The sequence below is a fragment of the Mercurialis annua genome, linkage group LG8, assembly GCF_937616625.2.
Source record: "Mercurialis annua linkage group LG8, ddMerAnnu1.2, whole genome shotgun sequence".
NCBI lineage: Eukaryota > Viridiplantae > Streptophyta > Magnoliopsida > Malpighiales > Euphorbiaceae > Mercurialis > Mercurialis annua.
The window spans coordinates 3,224,390-3,243,262 of NC_065577.1; the positions used below are offsets into that span (position 1 = coordinate 3,224,390).

Consider the following 18,873-nt stretch of genomic DNA (forward strand, 5'->3'; position numbering starts at 1 on the left):
ATTTTTTTAATGGTACAAAAAAGTCATTATAGACACATATAAAAGCTAATTATGCTAGTAGCTTAAAATATGCATTGAGGTAAATATTATTCTGTTCACATGGGATGTTATTTATATTTCCTTGTTCTTTAAGATTTCCATGCTAATTAATATTAGATTGAGTCAAAATCAAAAAATATTTATGTTTAATTTTTCTCCTGTTTAATAAAAAATCAAAGAAAAAAATAAAATATTCACAATGTAGCAATTCGACTATTTTTTATATATGAAATTTAGTTATTGCAGATGTGAAATAAAAGAAACTAATTGGTTATAATTCTATAATTTTATACATAGTTGATAACCATATCATTATTATTTTTCTTAATCAACAACAAAAAGATAACAAAAATATAGATACTTTTTATATCTATCTTTTTATAAAATATTTTATTTATTTATCATCATTAAATAAACAATAATTACATTTATCTAAGATTTAATAAATATATTAGATTAGAAATCAATTTAAAATTTTAAAAAAAATTGACCGGTACTGGTCAAAATTGGCTTGTGGAACAAACGTGTTCAGTTACCATTTTTCAAAGTCCATGCTTTAAAAAGTCATTTTGGCACCAAACCAAACCATCAACCTAACCTAACCGCTTATTTCTTTTTTTCCAACTTTTCACCCCAAAACATTCCAAAACTGCTCAATCAGCTCCTCAATTCTTTAGCCATTTACATTTCCTAAACCCTTAATTTTCTCTATCTCACGTTGCCGCTGCCTGAAAATCCCCCCTCTTCTATTTCGTTCTCGCAATGGCGGTGGCGGCGACGGCCGGAAAATTCGCCGGTGCAGTTGCTTTGAGGCGAATGCAATCAGATTCATCACCGGCGGTTTCTTCTTCGTATTGTTATTCTAATTGTCTGTGTTATGGATCGAAAATATTGAACAAGGAGAAGAATTACAGAGAAATTTCACTGAGATGTGAAGCTGGTTCTCAGAATTTAAATCCGATTGATAAAATCGAGACTAAAAAATCGAATCTGTTAGCTCTTGAACAACTCAAGGCATCTGGAATTGACAGTGAGTTCTCTAATTTTTGTTCATTTATTTTTTAACTTAATTATTTTTATTTATGTTTGATATTAGAAGTGTTGTTAATGCAAGTTAATTGAAAAGTCAACATTTTATTGTATTTAGGAGTTTAGATAATCCTGTTTTTTTAAAATTTAAATTTGTTGATATTTGATAAAATAAGTTGAAATTTATCTAAGCTTTGAAGAATTTAACTGGATTTTGTAAGATTTCTTTGTGAATCATTGTAGTGAAGTATTGTTCAGATTAATTATAGGCTATGTTGTACGGAAATATATCCGGTGTCTACGTTTCGGCATTTCGTTTCTGTTGTTCATGGAATTTAGAAATGCTTCATAAACTATGAAACTTTAGAATTATAATTTATTTTTGTAAATAAATCATTTCACCGTTTTCCGTATCAATGCTTTCTGCTTCAGCATTTTCGCACAATATGGATTAAAGGTATCCTATTTATCCAGAATATATTTTCCAGAGGGTGATTGGGTTTCGTATTGCCCGAGTATGTAATTATCACAATTATAATGAACAGCTCTAATTGTTAGATAGGTCGTGTATATGATGTGTCTTTACTTCAGTAACAGCGTGTAGCTTTAGCATGTTTCATGCAATGTGATTTCTGAGAAAATAAGGTTAATTGATTGAAGATTCTGATATATGACTTTTATGCTTTGTAATTTTATATTTTAGACCTTACGGGTTTGATTGATTTTCGACATCTATATGCCGTTATGTGATTGTTGTCTTAGAATTTCAAGTGCTTCTTTTATTGCTCTAGTTGAAATTTACTTTTTATTTCTAATCCAATTGTTGGATCTGCATATTTTCACATAATTGAATTAAAGCAGAAATTATGCTGATTTTTAACATGTGTGAGAATCAATGTATTTGGACTAATCATTGGAAATCTTCATGTTTCTTTCTCAGGATATACAAAGGAAAAGAGCAGCATTGTTGTCATTGGACTAAACGTGCACACAGCACCAGTGGAAGTACGGGAAAAGCTTGCCATTCCAGAAGCCCAGTGGCCTCAAGCCATCTCTGAGCTTTGTGATTTGAATCATATAGAAGAAGCTGCTGTTCTTAGTACATGCAACAGAATGGAAATATATGTTGTGGCTTTGTCTCAACATCGTGGAGTTAAAGAAGTGATCGAGTGGATGTCTAAGGTATTTGTTCCTTACTTTGTTTTAGTATGTGAAATGGATGAAATGAATTTTACATTTTGACTTATTATTAGTGTCCCGTTGGTGTTTTTAGTCGTGTTATTTTTTATCTTAGCTTTCAGACCTCAATATTTTCTAAATCTGCCTATCCTAAGAATACAGAGATATTGAAATATTGACCATAATATGGTTTTTCTTTCTCAGATTAGTGGAATTCCTGTTTTGGAGCTATGCCAGCACCGTTTTATCTTGTATAACGAAGATGCTACGAGACACCTATTCGAAGTATCTTCTGGTCTTGACTCTGTTGTTTTAGGAGAGGGTCAAATTCTTGCACAGGTGAGACAAGTTAAAAAACTTGGACAAGGAGTATCCGGCTTTGGCCGGAAAATCAGTGGGCTGTTTGAACATGCAATCATTGCCGGGAAGCGGGTTCGAACTGAAACCAATATATCCTCAGGCTCTGTTTCAGTCAGCTCAGCTGCTGTAGAGCTCGGTCTAATGAAGCTTCCAGAGCCTTCATATGGTTCGGCAAGGGTTTTGGTAATTGGAGCTGGCAAGATGGGGAAACTAGTAATCAAACACTTAGCTGCAAAAGGATGCACCGATATGGTGGTTGTGAATAGAACCGAGGAGCGAGTTGCTGCTCTAAAAAAAGAGCTTAAAGATACCGAGATCGTCTATAAACAGCTTTCAGAAATGATGGTTTGTGCTGGTGAAGCTGATGTAATTTTCACCTGCACTGCATCAGATGCTCCTTTATTCACTAAAGAGCATGTACAAAGGCTCCTCCCCGTGGACCCAAAATTCGAAAGGCGGCTTTTCATTGATATTTCCGTACCTAGGAATGTAGAACCGATTGTCTCAGATCTCACAGACGCGGAAGTCTACAATGTCGACGATCTCAAGGAAGTCGTCGAAGCTAATAAGGAAGACCGACTCCGAAAAGCTATGGAAGCGAAAACAGTTATTTCCGAGGAACTGCGTAAATTTGAAGCTTGGAAAGATTCGCTTGAGACTGTTCCGACCATCAAGAAGCTGCGTGCTTACTTTGAAAGAATTCGAGCTTCCGAGCTGGACAAGTGTTTGTCAAAGATGGGTGACATATCAGATAAACAGAAAAAGGCTATTCATGATCTTAGCATTGGGATGTTGAAGAAGTTTCTCCATGGTCCAATGCAGCACCTTAGACTCGATGCAAATGACTGCCGGAAACCCGAAGAAGTACTCGAGATTATGAACGCCGTCAATAGGATGTTTGACCTTGAGACCGAGATAATATTGGAGACTGTTCGAACAAAGGTAGAACGAAGCCGGAAGTAAGTTCTTTGAACAGTTTAACAGATCGGTTTTTGCCCTAATTATATCATTACAAGATCAACAATCATACATTAACAAAAAATTCGTTCATTTCGATATCTTTGGAGAATATTTTGTTCTCCATTTTTCAAAAACAGAAACCTCGGCTGCCTTCATTGAAGAAAATGAGTTGAAAATTGTTACCTGAGCTTGATTTTTGTATCGACATACTTCAATACTTGTACTATTACTAATCATTGAATAAAGCCATTTATGCAATACTTGTACAATATAGTCCTGGGTTTATCTTCAAATCTGAGTACTGATGTAATGATTCTATTAATTTGTCTAATTATTTTGTTTATTTTTTTTTTGTAGTAAGTCCATTTGATGATAACAAAAAACTATATTTCATGCCATTTCCTTTTAAATGAGTAAATCAAGAATGGTGTCTGAGTTTATTAATTATGAATAAATAATAGTTTCAGTATCATTTCGTGTCCTTAAATTTTAATCAATTTGTACAACAGATAGTATTTTCTAATCAAATGGATGATAAAATCAATCAATTATTATTAATTTGATCAAATATTAATTCACATGCAAAAATAAAAGGCCAAATGTTGTAAAAAGGCCAAACCTTTCACAAAAGTTTCACAAAAGTCCTGACCTTTCAATTTTGTCGATTTTGGCCAAAAAATGATTATTTGGTTTCACAAAAGTCTTAACCTTTCAATTTTGTCGATTTTGGCCAAAAATGAATTATTTGGTTTCACAAAAGTCCTGACCTTTCAATATTTGGCATGCCACATAGGCGTCACATAGCCAAATTGAAATCAAATTGAGAGTTGGCCACAATTGAAACCAAATAATTTGTTTTTGGCCAAAATCGACAAAATTGAAAGGTCAGGACTTTTGTGAAACTTTTATGAAAGGTTTGGCCTTTTTAGGACATTTGGCCAAAATAAAATATACACATAAAATTTTAAAATAAAAAAAAACTTACACTACATTACCATCACCTTCAAATTAGAATATATATAAATAATTTTTAAAATAACCATATCGGAATCATTACAAACGGTAGAAACGTACTTTTGCTGACCTGACATATAACGATATATTTGAGTAAAAATGTGTGAATATTATTAAACAAATTCTAAAATCAAATTATTTGAATGTTTAGCTTGAATAAAAAATCAATTAACTGTTGATTAAATTAATAAATATTAAATAAATATAAAAAACTTTTTAAAAATTATAAGGGCAAAAAAGTAAAAGTAATTAGAAAACACGATACACACGTGTGGTGGAGTCCAAATCTAACTAACAATTTCCTCGATTCCTACGTTTTGATGACACTTTCCTCTTTTCTCTTCAGTTTTCACTTCTCGCTTCTCTGGTAATTTCTTCATTATAATTCTTTCCTTAATTATATTCGTGATTTTGAAATTCAATTTTGATAGTAATCTTAGTTATTTATTTTCACCAATTTGAAATTTATTTTTATTATCATGATCAGTATAGAGGCAAAGAGATTATGATTCGTATCTAAATGAAATTTGTGTATGTTGTGCTATGTAAGTGTTTGAGTTTTTTTTTCTGTCAAATTTTTGTTTGTTTGGTTGCTGAGAAAATACGAGAAAACAAGGAATTTGATTATAGGTCTTAACTTTGTATTATGTGATTTCTAATGGATTGGATTCTAATTTTATGGTTACATGCTGTTTCTGAAAGCTGTTCGCGTGCCATGTAAGTTTGTGTTAATTGAACACGGGTTGAGAAAAATTGTGTTTGGAATATTAATGGCTGAGATCACAGATTGTGTGATGAAGCTTGAGCATTTATACATCATTGCTCTTATTAATCTTCGTATGTTTTTACTAGCTATACGCGAAATTGCTCTAAAAATACAGATTGTGTGATGAAGCTTGAGCATTTATACATCATTGCTCTTATTAATCTTCGTATGTTTTTACTAGCTATACGCGAAATTGCTCTAAATTACCCTTACTTGGCAGCTAAGTAGGATGGACAATTTACTCAATCAACATTCCCTTATCAGAAACTTGGTGTTTCAGACACAAAATTGCAATTTTTATTGTGGAAAATCTTAAAATAACAATGACTTGACGTCTACGTGTCCATATATAAGTGTCTTGTTTACAAGTATCCGAGTCCGTGTTACATAGCTTGGCAGTTTTAGTGTACCTTTATGTCGATACTGGGAGACTTTTATGTTGGAGCTTGAAAATTTGAAAGCTTGAAGTGAACCTGAGCCAGCTTAGTGTTGTTTTACTTGCCTTGGAGGTTTATTACCTTACCTACAAAATGTTACTTTTTGCACTGCTGAATTGGACCAGCAGTTTTACTTTGACAAGCACTATAAATATCTGAAAAAGAGTGCTGTAAATCTGTGTGCATACTATGGGTTTAATTTCTGGCTTTTGTTATTTTCCGAATTCCTATTTTCGTCTGGCTCATGTCAACATGTTCTTTGTGATTTGAAGATAATCTCATTGGCAGGTGTTATTTCAATTTCAAAAGTGCTTATGCTCTTCTCATTTGTATTTCGCTGTCATTTTGTTTCTTTTTCAGAAATGGAGCTCAGTACTGTAAGAGATGCATTTGATCGTGTTGTAAAGAAGCAAAAGCTGTCATCATCAAAATCCCAAGAAGTAATTGATCAGATCAGTCATGTGGTTGAACAAGCATTATCAAAACTTGAGTCAATTGGAGGCTCCATATCTCTGGTTGATCAGAAATCCATACTTATAGAGTTGAAGGAAAAGCTGAGTGCAATGTGTACGGTTGACCAGCTAGAAGGGTCACAAAAGGAACTGAAGTATTCAAAACTCTTTGAAGGGTCACAAAAGGAGCTGAATTTTGAGCTGAGCAAGTATTTAAAAATCCTCGAAAAATCTTTCAATCCTGATATTTCCAGGACATATATAAATGATGATTTTGACTTCCATCTGGTGAATCAGATATTAGGTTGCCATTTTTACCGGCTAGGCCACTTTGATGTTGGAGATTGCTTAATAAGTGAGGCTGGAGAACCAGAAGCAGCAGTTTTAAGATCTCAATTCTTGGAATTGCATCAAATACTAAACGCTATTAAGGTTAAAAACCTCGATCCTGCTCTTAAATGGGTCTCCTCCAACCGTGAAAAACTCGAGAAGATCTGTTCAAATCTCGAGCTGAAAATCCATTGTCTACAGTTTCTGGAAATTTTAAAGGGAGGAAATCGAGTTGATGCGCTAAAGTACTCTAAAACGCATCTTTCTCCGTTTGCTTCGCATCACATGAAAGAGCTTCAAAGGGTTACAGTTTCAGTTCTATGGACTCGTAAGCTCGAAAACTATCCACATTCCGAATTGTTGTCACCAATTCACTGGGAGAACTTGTCGGAGGAACTGACCCGCGATTTCTGCAATCTCATAGGACAGTCCTGCGGGAGCTTATTCAGCTTGGTAATAGCAGCCGGGTTTGATGGGCTGCCAACCCTTTTGAAGCTAGCTGAAGTTATGTCTATAAAGAAGCAGGAGTGGCAGGCAATGAAGCAGCTACCTGTGCCGGTGGAGTTAGGAAGAGAATTTCACTTTCATTCCGCTTTTGTTTGTCCAGTGAGTCGCGAGCAAAGCAGCGATGAAAACCCACCGATGTTGATGCCATGTCAGCATGTTCTCTGCAAGCAATCGATCACCAAGATGTCGAAAGGCACCTCTCAGAGATTTAAGTGTCCGTACTGCCCGGCCGAGGCGACCGTCGCACAATGCAGGCAACTACATCTATAATTGTTTATAGGATTTGCTTAGGATACTGGAAGGTGGATTTGGTAATTTTAAGATATAGATTCTCTTGTGGATTTCTGTATATAGACATTCTTTTTGAATGTCCTTTATTTTTTTATTTTCTGCATAAATACCAAAGAAAGAAAGAAAAAACCTGTTTATTTGTGAAAATGATAGATAATGCAATGAAGTAATAAGCAATTTAAAGCTTATGCATGATTTCAGTACAATTTTTTTTTGGCCAAATCACCAAAAGAGGAGCAAGAAAAATGATGCAAATTAAAAGTAAAACTAACCAATATATTTTACTATTACATGAAAATATTGAAATAACGAAGTAGTAGGAATTGAAAACCCGAAATATTCAAATAGAAATGGTTATTTCATTTGCACACACAAGTTCTTTTTTTTTTAACCTTTATAGTGATATTTAAGTATTAACAAAGGATTACCAACGAGCTGTAATTCAAATAATATAAGCGTTAGACAATAAACTGTCAAGGTTGAAGATTCAAATCCTTCCATAAACTTTCCCGCTCTCCAATTATCAAACAAAAAAAGTACGACAAAGAATTACTGGCAATTCACGGTCTTACCTTTATTTTTTGATATATTTGATCAACCACCATGATTCAACAATGATTAATTCATTCTAAAACTGTCAGAACGATATTATTTGTTGTAACAGTATTATTTTAGATTAAAACAATCAGTAACAATTGAAAATATTGGATGCCCATCTTATATATTAGTTTTTAAGTCGCTAGAAAGCTAAAAAGATTGGACTTTTATTACAAATATTTAAATAAAGAATACAAATAATAACTATATTTTATGAAAAAATGAGATTATATTTTAATAAAAAGAAATGGAAAACAGAATAAAAAACATGGTATTTTTTTATAAAAAGACATTATAAATACAAAATTCCAAAGCTTTGAAACATTAAACAATAAATTCATAACCGAAATATTAAAATAAAATATCATATTTTTTATAAAAATAATATAAAAATAATATTTCCATCTTAAATAGCTGAAATACCGAAATTAAAAAAAAAATTAACATTCAATAAGTTTCCTGTAATATAGCTGAAAATACTTTTTTTTAGAGGAATATAGCTGAAAATACTTGCATAAAATAAAATGATGAAATGACATACATAATTTCAATTACATTATGGACCTACATCATAAATTCATAACATATGCTAAAACAAAATTCATTTATTTTCAGAAAACCCCATTAACCTCTTCAAACCAGGAAAAATTTCAGAACCATTCAAACTTTTTTTTTCTTCAATTAAATACTCCTCGATCATTTCTCTTACAGATTTAGCCGACAACGGATGAAAATTAACGCCCCATTCATCAACAAACCGTTTAACCAGGACCCATTTCTCATCCGGGTCCAATTTGCTCCACTTAATTTTCAGTTCATCTTCATCCAAATCTAAATAATGGGTCAGCTCGGTGAACAGTAGTTCTTTGCTCTTCTTCATTGCTTCTTCTCTTTGGAGTATTTGGGTGTTTAATTTGGCCACTTCTGTAGCGAAATCTGACGCGAGATCGGAGTCGGTGATTTTGTTGGGTTTTTTGCATCGGGTTTGGGTTTTGAGATGGGTTAGGGTTAGGGTTAGGGTTTGGAATTTTCGTGGTTGTGATATGGTAATTGGTGATAAAAGATGGAGTTTGAAGGACATTTTAGGGTTTGGGTTTTTGGGTCTGTTGAGATTTTGGGAGGAATTGAAAAATTAGGGTTTATGAGTTTGGGAATTTGTGAGATTGTTTACTCCATTAAAACTAATGAAGGAAGCTTGTGGGGGAAGATAAATTGGATTAATAAATGGAGTAATTTTGACCTATAGTCCCTACATTTTCATCTATTTACCAAAACAATTCATACTGCAAAAAAAGGGATCATTGTGGTCCACGAATTTCTACATCAAAATCAATTAATTTATATTTAATTAATTAAGATAATAATATCTAATTTTAAATTGATAATAATCTCGCCATATTTGTGTTTTATTTTTTTATTTAAAAGATTTAATCATCGAAAAATATCCACTTTTTATGGTCTAGACTTTTAAATTTTAAACTTTAGTCTATTTTTAATTTTTACTTCCAATTATAGTAATTCGTTTAAATTAAAATCAAAATGTTCAATATAATTTTCATATTGTTTCATCTTTATAGCAAATTGGAACAAATGAACCGATTTAAAGAACACATTCTAAAGTTAGATTGAATATAGGACTATAATTGAAATTGAAAAATAAAAAAAATAGACTAAAATTGTCGAAATTAAAAATTTAAACCATAAATGAAAAATGGCTTAATTATTTTAAAAAACCCCACCTTGAATTTGTTTTTTCGTTTATACCCTGATCTTTTAAAAAAAATCATTTATACCCAATTTTGGGTTTTTAGGTTTCATCTCTATCCAAAAGTACTAAAATTGCCTCTTTTCACTTGAAAAAAACTTTAAAATAATCCTTTAATTTATGGTTATATACTAATTAGACGTATGATATAACCTTTTATTTAATTGTTTTTAATTTTTTCATCCTTTAATTCATTAAATTGTCAATTATATTTTTATATTGGGTAGAGATGAAACCTAAAAACCCAAAATTGGATACAAATGACTTTTTTACAAGATCAGGTATAAACAAAAAAAAGTTCAAGGTGAGGTTTTTTTAAGTAATTAGGCCATGAAAAAATGTATGTATCAGTCTCGTTTGCCATGCTTCATAGGTATAAATAATCTAGAGGAGTTCTAAAGAAAGTACAAATATCCTAAAAAAAAAAATTAAGATGCTGGCATAAAGTTTTTACTTATCAAAATACTTGAATGAAATTTAATTTGTGGAAACAAGATTTTCAATACAAGAAAAAAGAATGAATAAACGGTTTACAAACATTATTTCAAAAACAATAACCTATCTAAACAGCAAGAAGACTTCATTCAACAAATCTTTCCCATTTCGGATAAGAAATCTTAAAATAACACCATCACGCCATGTTTTGAGTCCAAGAATTTCCGTTTCTCTATATCCGTATCCGGTACATACAGGATGTTGTGGAAGAAAATTGCAGTTCTTCAGTAATCCTTCAAAATAGTTCATCTCTAAGGTACTAAGCTTTCAAGCTCCAAGCTGTTCTGATGTATACCATTTTACAGCGTAAATGAACAGATATTTGCAAAATGAGATCTCCATCCAAATTAGTACTGTTTTTATATCTATTCATCGCGTACGCTCAGTTGAGCACCGATGATGAGCTCAGACAAGATATCGACCCAAGTGTCGGGAACGCCAGGGAGGCACCAGTGCAGGCAATCTTGGCCCCAAATTTCTACAGCATCCTTCTTTCCTAGCCAAATTGCTGGGTGAGCATCTGCTCTAAATTCACTCAAATGAGTTATATCCAGCAGCTCGATATTTGTGCCTTGCAATGCCTCTTCAATTGCTCCATTAATTATTCTTGCTTCTTTGTTCACTCCATTGTTGCTCGGATCAAACCACAAGTCAAGCTGCGCGAGTATACATAATCCATCAGATTTGGATGTGAAAATTAAATCAATGATGGGACTATTAACTGAACCAAACCGAACTGAATTTATTTTTTCAAACCTGAACCTATCAGAATTTACAATGATGTCAATACTTTCAAGCTAAACGGGACTGGATTTGTAACAGCCATGGTGTCGAAGATCAAAATTTGAAATATTTCGAGTATCAATTAAGATGTCAAATTTTCAACATTTCTTAAAAAAAAATCCTGAAGGTTTGGTATTGATCTCTAACATGAACTACAATGCAGAACTGTTGTTACTATGCGCAAGTCTGTAAGGAAGTAAAAAAAGTGATTTCTAACCTCACTTTCCTTGAGAGGTTCTTTGAACAAGCAACTTCCATTTTGATTCCAGTCACCACCGTAAAAATGTCGTGGAGATTGCAACCTCCAGAACTTGACTGTCTCGCTAGGGATTTTCTTTTGTATGTACGAGACCATATTCTCAAGAACAACTTTAAGTCCATCAAATAACTCGAGCGGAGGAAGTATTGGTTGACCAGCACGGTAAAAAACAAGAGGATCCTCTTTCGGGAATTTGTCGTAGCCCCACCTGTTCAAGACAAAAAGAACTTTTAAATGCATAGGCACTTAAAACTTTCTGGTTTATTTTCTATTTCTAGTAATTATATGAATGATTATTTTTGTTCAAGCTTTACAATGCAACCTAGTGAAATATGTAGAACAGAAAGAAAAATTACCAATGGCCAGTATTAAATATGAGAACATCGTAGAAGTCAGCAATGGTAGCCCAATCATCTGCAGGTACATCAACATCTACACGGCATATTTTCTTTACATCATCGGCAAGTCCGGACTGTTTTGGCTGGCACCTTTATTTGATCAGTTACGTGTAAGTAAGGTTGTATTAAAAAAATAAATTATAAGATTTAGATCAAGAGCATTCAAAAATCAAAACCAAGAATTTCACCTGACTAAACAAGAAACAGAAACTGTAGCGCACTGACACGGCAATCAATAACATCATATACACGGACAAGAATTCAAAAAACATGCATTGGTGGTTTTTAGCATCAACTTTTTACATGGTATTGGCATAACTTAAGCATCTACTACTCTAATGAAGTCTTAACTTTCTCATCATGTGGATGTATTCAATATGTTGAATGAAAATTCTCCCATCTGAAACCAATAAAGCCTCACTGGAAAAGCTAGATCCAAGTTTCATGGAGATAAGCATAGTAAATGGATTTGAACTGATAAACAGATAAACGGACCCACCGAGATAAGCCAATCCACAGCACATCTCGGACCGACCGATATAGGGCAAACATAACGTGATAAACAGATAAACGGACCCACCGAGACAAGCCAATCCACAGCACATCTCGGACCGACCGATAAAGGTCAAACATAACAAACAGAACACATCAGGGGCGACACACAACACATCTCGGTCTCACCGAAATACACCAAACGCAACTAATAAAGAATAAACCGAAATGTCACAACATCACAAACCGATCAGAATGTACTCTGACATTCACTCCGAACACACGGGACAAATCTGTCAGGACGTACTCTGACATTCCAGACAAAACAGCTGCACAGACAAAGAGAATGAAGTCAGACCTGTCGGCCAGACAAAGAGAAACAAAGAACTTAATATAAAAGGCAAAAGGAAAGTAGGTAAAAAGGTTTAATTCTCTTTCTCTCTCTAATACTTTTAGCCTCTTTTCACTTCTTATTCTTTCTCTCACTAAAATAGTTACTAATTAGACCGTCGGAGTGGTTTGCCGGAATCCCCTTCCGGCACCCTTCTCACGGTTGTTTGGTGCCTTGTAGGAACGGCCTTGAAGTGTCCCACGGAGCTAGCCACGATTCAAGATCACTAGTTATCATTTGGCGCCGTCTGTGGGAAAGAAAATAAGAAAGCTTCCCCCTTTCTATCCTTTTGGAAACTAATAGGATGAGCAGAATAGAAGGAGATGATCCTGCAATCGGAGACAATAATACGCAAAGCAGTAAAACGGGAGAGGGACTCAACGCTCCACCGAGAAAAGCTGGTGGTGAAAGCTCGTTTTGCCCGGTCACTACATCGATGGTAGGCGTTCACCCGAGTCCTATGTCGGGGATTACTACTTATTACCCGTGGGGAATGCCGTCGTCAAGTAACGTTCCTCCAACATCATACTCCACCCCTACGCACCAAACCACTCAAACCTTCTTACGACCAGGCGTGTCCCCCATCAACCTCACATTCACCCCAAACGCCACCCCCACACCTGGGCAAGCCACCCCAGAAGTCCAAAATCCTACACCAGCACAAATTCAAGAATACATCGAATTTCATACTCGGCAGCTAGCTTTCCTCCAACAGGTACAACAGGTCCATACTCGACCAACAGCCCCGACTGCAACCCAGGATAACATTACCACTCCGCCGTACATACCAACCGCACCACCTCACCCGCAGGAATTCTACCAGGGCCAAAGAACACCCGAGGAAGCATACCGCGAGAAAAATCCGCGAGAACAAAACCAAGAACCAACACAGACCGGACATAAAACTCCAGAGGGGCATAAAAAGACACTAAAGCGGGTAGAGATCGAGGAGAGCGTACACAGCTCGGGCGCTGATTCCCCAAAGAAAAAGAACCTGGAGCAAGAAATCACCGAAAGGGTGAGAACCGAGATGGAGAAATTTAGAAGAAAGGAGCCGAAAAACACAAGCTTCCTGAACATCGGAAATCCTCTGTCGGCAGAAATACGAGAAGAACCCTTCCCCTTAAACTACAAAACACCGCAGTTAGACGATTACAATGGAACAGGGGACCCGATCACGCACTTGAGCTGTTTCCAAGTGGTCATGATGGTACAATGTTTGTCCGAAGCAGCTGTCTGCAAACTTTTCCCGACCACCCTAAAAGGACCAGCGGCCATCTGGTATCAAAGCCTAAAAGAAGGCTCCATCCGAAGCTTCGACGAGCTGGCAAGAGCTTTCCGAACACATTTCGCACCGAGCATACAACGAAAGAAAAAGTCCAGTGACTTAAAACTCTGCTACCAGAAGCCAGGAGAAAGTCTGCAGAGTTACATCGGCCGGTTCAACGCAGAAGCGGTCGAAGTGGGAAATCTGAATGATGATACTGTGATAGACGCAATGAAAGACAACACAACAATGATGGCCTTCCGGGATAACCTGATAACAAACCCGGTACAAACTTACTCCCAGCTGATGGACCGAGCCTGGAACTACATAAATTTAGACGAAGAACAGCGGCGAAAAGCCGCACAGACTACAACATCGTTCCGAACACCGAGGCCTAACTTCGATCAAAGTGCCAGGCACGATAGATTCGGACCAAGGAACCAACAACAAGCCGGTCCGCCGCGAGCAGACCCACACCGACCAGTAAAAGTAGAAGACCAAGCTTTCATTCCACTCAATACCCCGAGATCACACATCTTGATGTGGATACAAAATAACAATGAGCCAGTGAGATACCCACCCAAACTACAATATGAGGGAGACAGGAAAAAATATTGTCAGTTCCATGACGGTCACGGCCATGTTACCGACGAATGCGGAAGCTTGAAAAAAGAAATCGACCGTTTGGTACAAGTCGGTCGGTTAAAAGACTTTGTAGCACAGAGCAAAAATTACAACTCGGGAGGAAGAAACCAAAGGGATAACAATGGAAAAAGAGAGGAAGCACCGCCACCAAAAAGACAAAACGTGTCAGGAATAATCAACACAATAGCAGGCGGAATGGCAGACCCGGAATACAAACGAGGAAGACGGAAAAGGCAGAAGATGGTAATGAACATATCAATGGCGAAAACTATGCCAGAAGTAAGCTTCGGTCCAACTGACGGGGAAGGAATAGATTTTCCTCACCAGGACCCGCTGGTAATCTCGGGTCTGATAGAAAATTTTTGGGTGATGAGACAATTGGTAGACGAAGGAAGCTCAGTTAACCTAATCACGAAACAGGCATACCTCGGAATCGGCTGCTCAATACTGAATCTTAAACCAGTCAAAACCCCCTTAGTTGGCCTAGGGGGAACACCGGTACAAGCCGAAGGAGTAGCAGAATTAACGGTAGAGCTGGGGAAAGAAAACGGATCCAAAGAAGGAGGCCTGGTCGGCATCACTAAGAAATTTAAAACACTATTCATGGTTGTTGACATGCCACTTGCTTACAACGTCATACTCGGCCGACCTATGTTGTACAGCACAGGAGCGGTCACATGCATTAAATACTTGTGTATGAAGATACCAACCGAGGAAGGAGTAGTAACAGTCAGGGGAAGGCAGGACATAGCCAAGCAGTGCTACTTGGTATCGATGGAAGCGGTATCAGAGACACTGGCCATTGAAACAATGGAGATACCAGACTCGGATGAAGGAAAGCTCGAACCACACGGAAAGATAGAAAGAGTTAGCCTGGCAGGAATAACACCCAGATCGGTCCAAGTAGGCGCAGAACTACCTAAGCCAGTAAAACAGGAGATAACCGACATGCTAATCAGAAACGAAGTCGAATTTGTCAATACACCAGGCGAAATAGAGGGAGTCGACCCGGCCATAATATCACATAAACTCAATGTCGACCCAAAACACAAACCAGTCAAACAAAAGAAAAGAGCTTTCGCAATAGACAGACAGATCGCCATCAGAGCCGAGGTAGACAAACTGCTAGCAGCAGGTTTCATCAGAAGAGTATACTATCCGGAGTGGCTATCCAATGTCGTGCTCATAAAAAAGCCGAACGGAAAGTGGAGACTATGCATAGATTTCACAGATCTAAACCGAGCATGCCCAAAGGACAGCTACCCCTTGCCAAACATCGACCAGTTGGTCGACTCAACCAGCGGCTACGAGGTGTACTCGTTCATAGACGCAGCCCAAGGATACCACCAAATCCCAATGCACAAAGACGATGAAGAAAAAACAAGCTTTGTCACCGACAACGGCACATACTGCTACAAACAAATGCCATTCGGACTAAAAAATGCAGGGGCAACATATCAGCGTCTAATGAATTTCGTGTTCAAAGACCAGATCGGTCGCAATATGGAAGTTTACGTAGACGACATCATCGTCAAGTCCAAAAAAGTAGAAGATCACGCGAGAGACTTGGAAGAAGTCTTTACAAAGCTTAAAAAATACAAACTCAAGCTAAATCCAGACAAGTGCGCCTTCGGAGTCCCAGCAGGAAAATTCCTAGGATATCTTATCTCCCAGAAGGGTATCGAGGTAAACCCAGAAAAAACAAGAGCAATCCTAGATATGAAGGCGCCAAAATCAGCTAAAGAAGTTCAGAAGCTAAATGGAAAAATCACAGCCCTCGGTCGATTCGTGTCCAACTCGGCCAAAAGATGTCTCCCATTCTTCAAAACATTGAGAAATGCAAAAAAGTTCGAGTGGACCGATGAATGTCAACAATCTTTCGAAGAACTCAAGAAATTCCTGAGTTCACCACCATTGCTCGGAAGGCCGGAAACCGGAGAAGTACTATACCTATACTTAAGTGTCACTAATGAAACAGTGGCATCGGTACTGGTGAAGGAGGAATTAACTGAGCAAAAGCCGGTATACTACACGAGCAAGGTGTTGAAAGGCCCCGAGATCCGATACAGTAAAATTGAGAAGTTTGCACTCGCATTGGTTTTAACAGTGGAAAAGCTAAAAAGATACTTTCAAGCTCACACTGTCGTAGTCCGAACAAACCAACCCCTACGAAAAGCACTGGCAAGACCGGAAACATCAGGACGGCTAATCAATTGGTCAGTCATGATAGGATCGTACGACATCAAATACGAGCCGCGAACAGCAATGAAAGCCCAGATCTTAGCCGACTTTGTAGCCGAAACAACAACACACGACCAACCCACCGAAGTAGACAAGGGTCTTACCAGCTGGACACTGCAGGTCGATGGGGCATCAAATATAACCGGAGCCGGCGCAGGCATAATACTAAGAGGACCACACAAAATCAAAATGCAACACTCAATCCACCTTAATTTCCCAGCAACCAACAATGCAGCAGAGTATGAGGCTTTGATGTGAATGTGGAATTCGCACAAATAAATTATTTAGCAAAGTGGAAGCCTGAACCGGCAATGAGGTTTACAGGAGTGTGTCTAACAGTCTAAGCTAACAAATAAAATGGCTGCTCTATGCTGCAGCAGCTGCAAATACTTCTATAACTTTGAAACTTTAAATGTAAAATGTATTCTTATTAAAAAAACTTGTTTCGCCGATTTCCATTTCTGTGTAACATAGGCGTTGCTGCAACAGAATGATGTGGAGACTATGCTCCACAGCCTTCATTGATTCTGTCAGTTTCTTTGGAGTCTATGCTCCACCAATCTATAACTAAAATGGAATCTTCTCTTAAAGAGAAGAACAGCATTTTGATACCCGAATCAGCTTATTGTGATTATTTGTTCCCATTTTGTGTTCCTCGCAACTTCTCACTACAACATCCCTCTCATATTATCATCTTACTGTAATGCAGGTTCAACGCCCTATGCTGGAAGTAAACTAATCTAGTTCTATACTTTCGCCATTTTCTGTTTCAGCATTTCCGTGTAACATAGGTGACGGCATTAACAATTAGGTGACTGCTATATGAACCTATTCGACAACCATTCAACAGGTCCTTTTTTTCTAATCAACACAAAACAACCAATTTCACATTACTTCAATCTCTGAGTTTTAAAATGACAATTAATCTGTTTAATTCCTCCTAGCAGAAACAGAAAGCATAAGAAATTCAAGCACTCAAACAGACTAAACCTAACAGAACAACATTTAATACTGAACAATTTTCAAGACACTAAATTTAAAGCAAACACCAAAAAGTCAAAAAACTTACTCATATTTAGCCAGCAAAACAGCCCTATGATAAGCCAGAGTAACATTAAACTTAGGAAAATAAGCCCCTCTCCAAGCTCCCTTCTTTTTCCATTTCTTAGCACTGTAATCACCACCTCTCAGACTACAAATAAACGAAACCACAAAATTCTCATTCAAAGAGTCACCAACAACCCCAATATTCCTATTTCTCATAGCACCCAGAAATTTCTCCGGGTCAATTTGCCTCAAGTTACAATCTTTAGGCACCCATTTCCAAGAATTGATGATACCCATGTTGTCCCTCTTGTTTCTAATGCAATTCCATGAGTTTCTGTGAAATGGGCATGAGTCATTGTAAATGGGTTTTCTGTGATTCGGGTCGAATACCCAGGTGCCTTTGAAAAGATTGCAGGGAGTGGGAGGTGTGGAAATGGTGGGTCGGGTTATGGGTTTTAGGATATGATCGGAGAGTGATGAAGAGTAGAGGTAGAGGAGGAAGATTGAGAGGAGAATTAAGGCTGGAAATGAAGATGGGAGCTTTGATGGCATTGCTGATCAAAGTGGCTACTGGTTTGATTTCAGTACATTAGTTGAGAACAATTTAATTAATTAGAGGCAAAATGATTCAAAAAAAAACACCAATTTTTAGTCCTTTTTTAATTTTATTTTGACTTTATTATTCTATTTTTTTTATTTTTAATTGTATCCTAAAATATTAAATTTATCTCAATATCATTTGAATTTTTAAAAATTCTTCATATTTAGTATATAGTTCAAATAGTTTTTATTAGAATATAGTAAAAAAACTCTTCTCACCACATATTCAAATAATTATTATTTTATTTAAGATAATCTAATGTTACTAATTTTTCTACAAGCGTTTTCAACACTAAAAACGTCTCCAACCTCGCCACCACCTTCCTCCGACCTTGTAACCACCGTCCTCCGACCCGCAACCAGATCAACATTTGGTTGTGTGTTAAAGGAGTGTGGTTGCGGGTCGGAGTAGGACTGCATTAAAGTCGAAGGCAATTTAATGTGGGAATGAGTATGACAGTTATTTTTTTTAATAAAATTTTAAAAATAAATTATATATCTAATAAATATATTTAAGTTTAGTTAATAT

At 36.5% G+C, this 18,873-nt stretch overlaps 4 protein-coding genes across 4 annotated transcripts; 2 read left to right on the forward strand and 2 right to left on the reverse strand.

Moving 5' to 3' along the window:
- The first annotated feature begins 622 nt into the window (after nt 1-622).
- On the forward strand, nt 623-3,920 carry LOC126662151 (glutamyl-tRNA reductase 1, chloroplastic-like). Its single transcript, XM_050356043.2, has 3 exons — nt 623-1,069; nt 2,009-2,250; nt 2,452-3,920. Exons 1-3 carry the CDS (start codon nt 802-804, stop codon nt 3,568-3,570), a joined length of 1,629 nt encoding a protein of 542 aa, XP_050212000.1. The 5' UTR covers nt 623-801; the 3' UTR covers nt 3,571-3,920.
- Nucleotides 3,921-4,857: 937 nt separating this feature from the next.
- LOC126662262 (protein RMD5 homolog) lies at nt 4,858-7,570 on the forward strand. Its single transcript, XM_050356187.2, has 2 exons — nt 4,858-4,948; nt 6,145-7,570. The coding sequence occupies exon 2, from the start codon at nt 6,147-6,149 to the stop codon at nt 7,341-7,343; it is 1,197 nt and encodes a 398-aa protein (XP_050212144.1). The 5' UTR covers nt 4,858-4,948; nt 6,145-6,146; the 3' UTR covers nt 7,344-7,570.
- Nucleotides 7,571-8,458: 888 nt separating this feature from the next.
- On the reverse strand, nt 8,459-9,190 carry LOC126660787 (uncharacterized). The gene has a single exon (XM_050354462.2). The coding sequence runs from the start codon at nt 9,040-9,042 to the stop codon at nt 8,563-8,565; it is 480 nt and encodes a 159-aa protein (XP_050210419.1). The 5' UTR covers nt 9,043-9,190; the 3' UTR covers nt 8,459-8,562.
- Nucleotides 9,191-10,160: 970 nt separating this feature from the next.
- Nucleotides 10,161-18,352, reverse strand: LOC126661063 (protein trichome birefringence-like 12). Its single transcript, XM_050354823.2, has 4 exons — nt 17,767-18,352; nt 11,620-11,751; nt 11,222-11,471; nt 10,161-10,877 (listed from the first exon to the last, which is right to left on the reverse strand). The coding sequence occupies exons 1-4, from the start codon at nt 18,294-18,296 to the stop codon at nt 10,587-10,589; spliced, it is 1,203 nt and encodes a 400-aa protein (XP_050210780.1). The 5' UTR covers nt 18,297-18,352; the 3' UTR covers nt 10,161-10,586.
- Between the last annotated feature and the right edge of the window lie 521 nt (nt 18,353-18,873).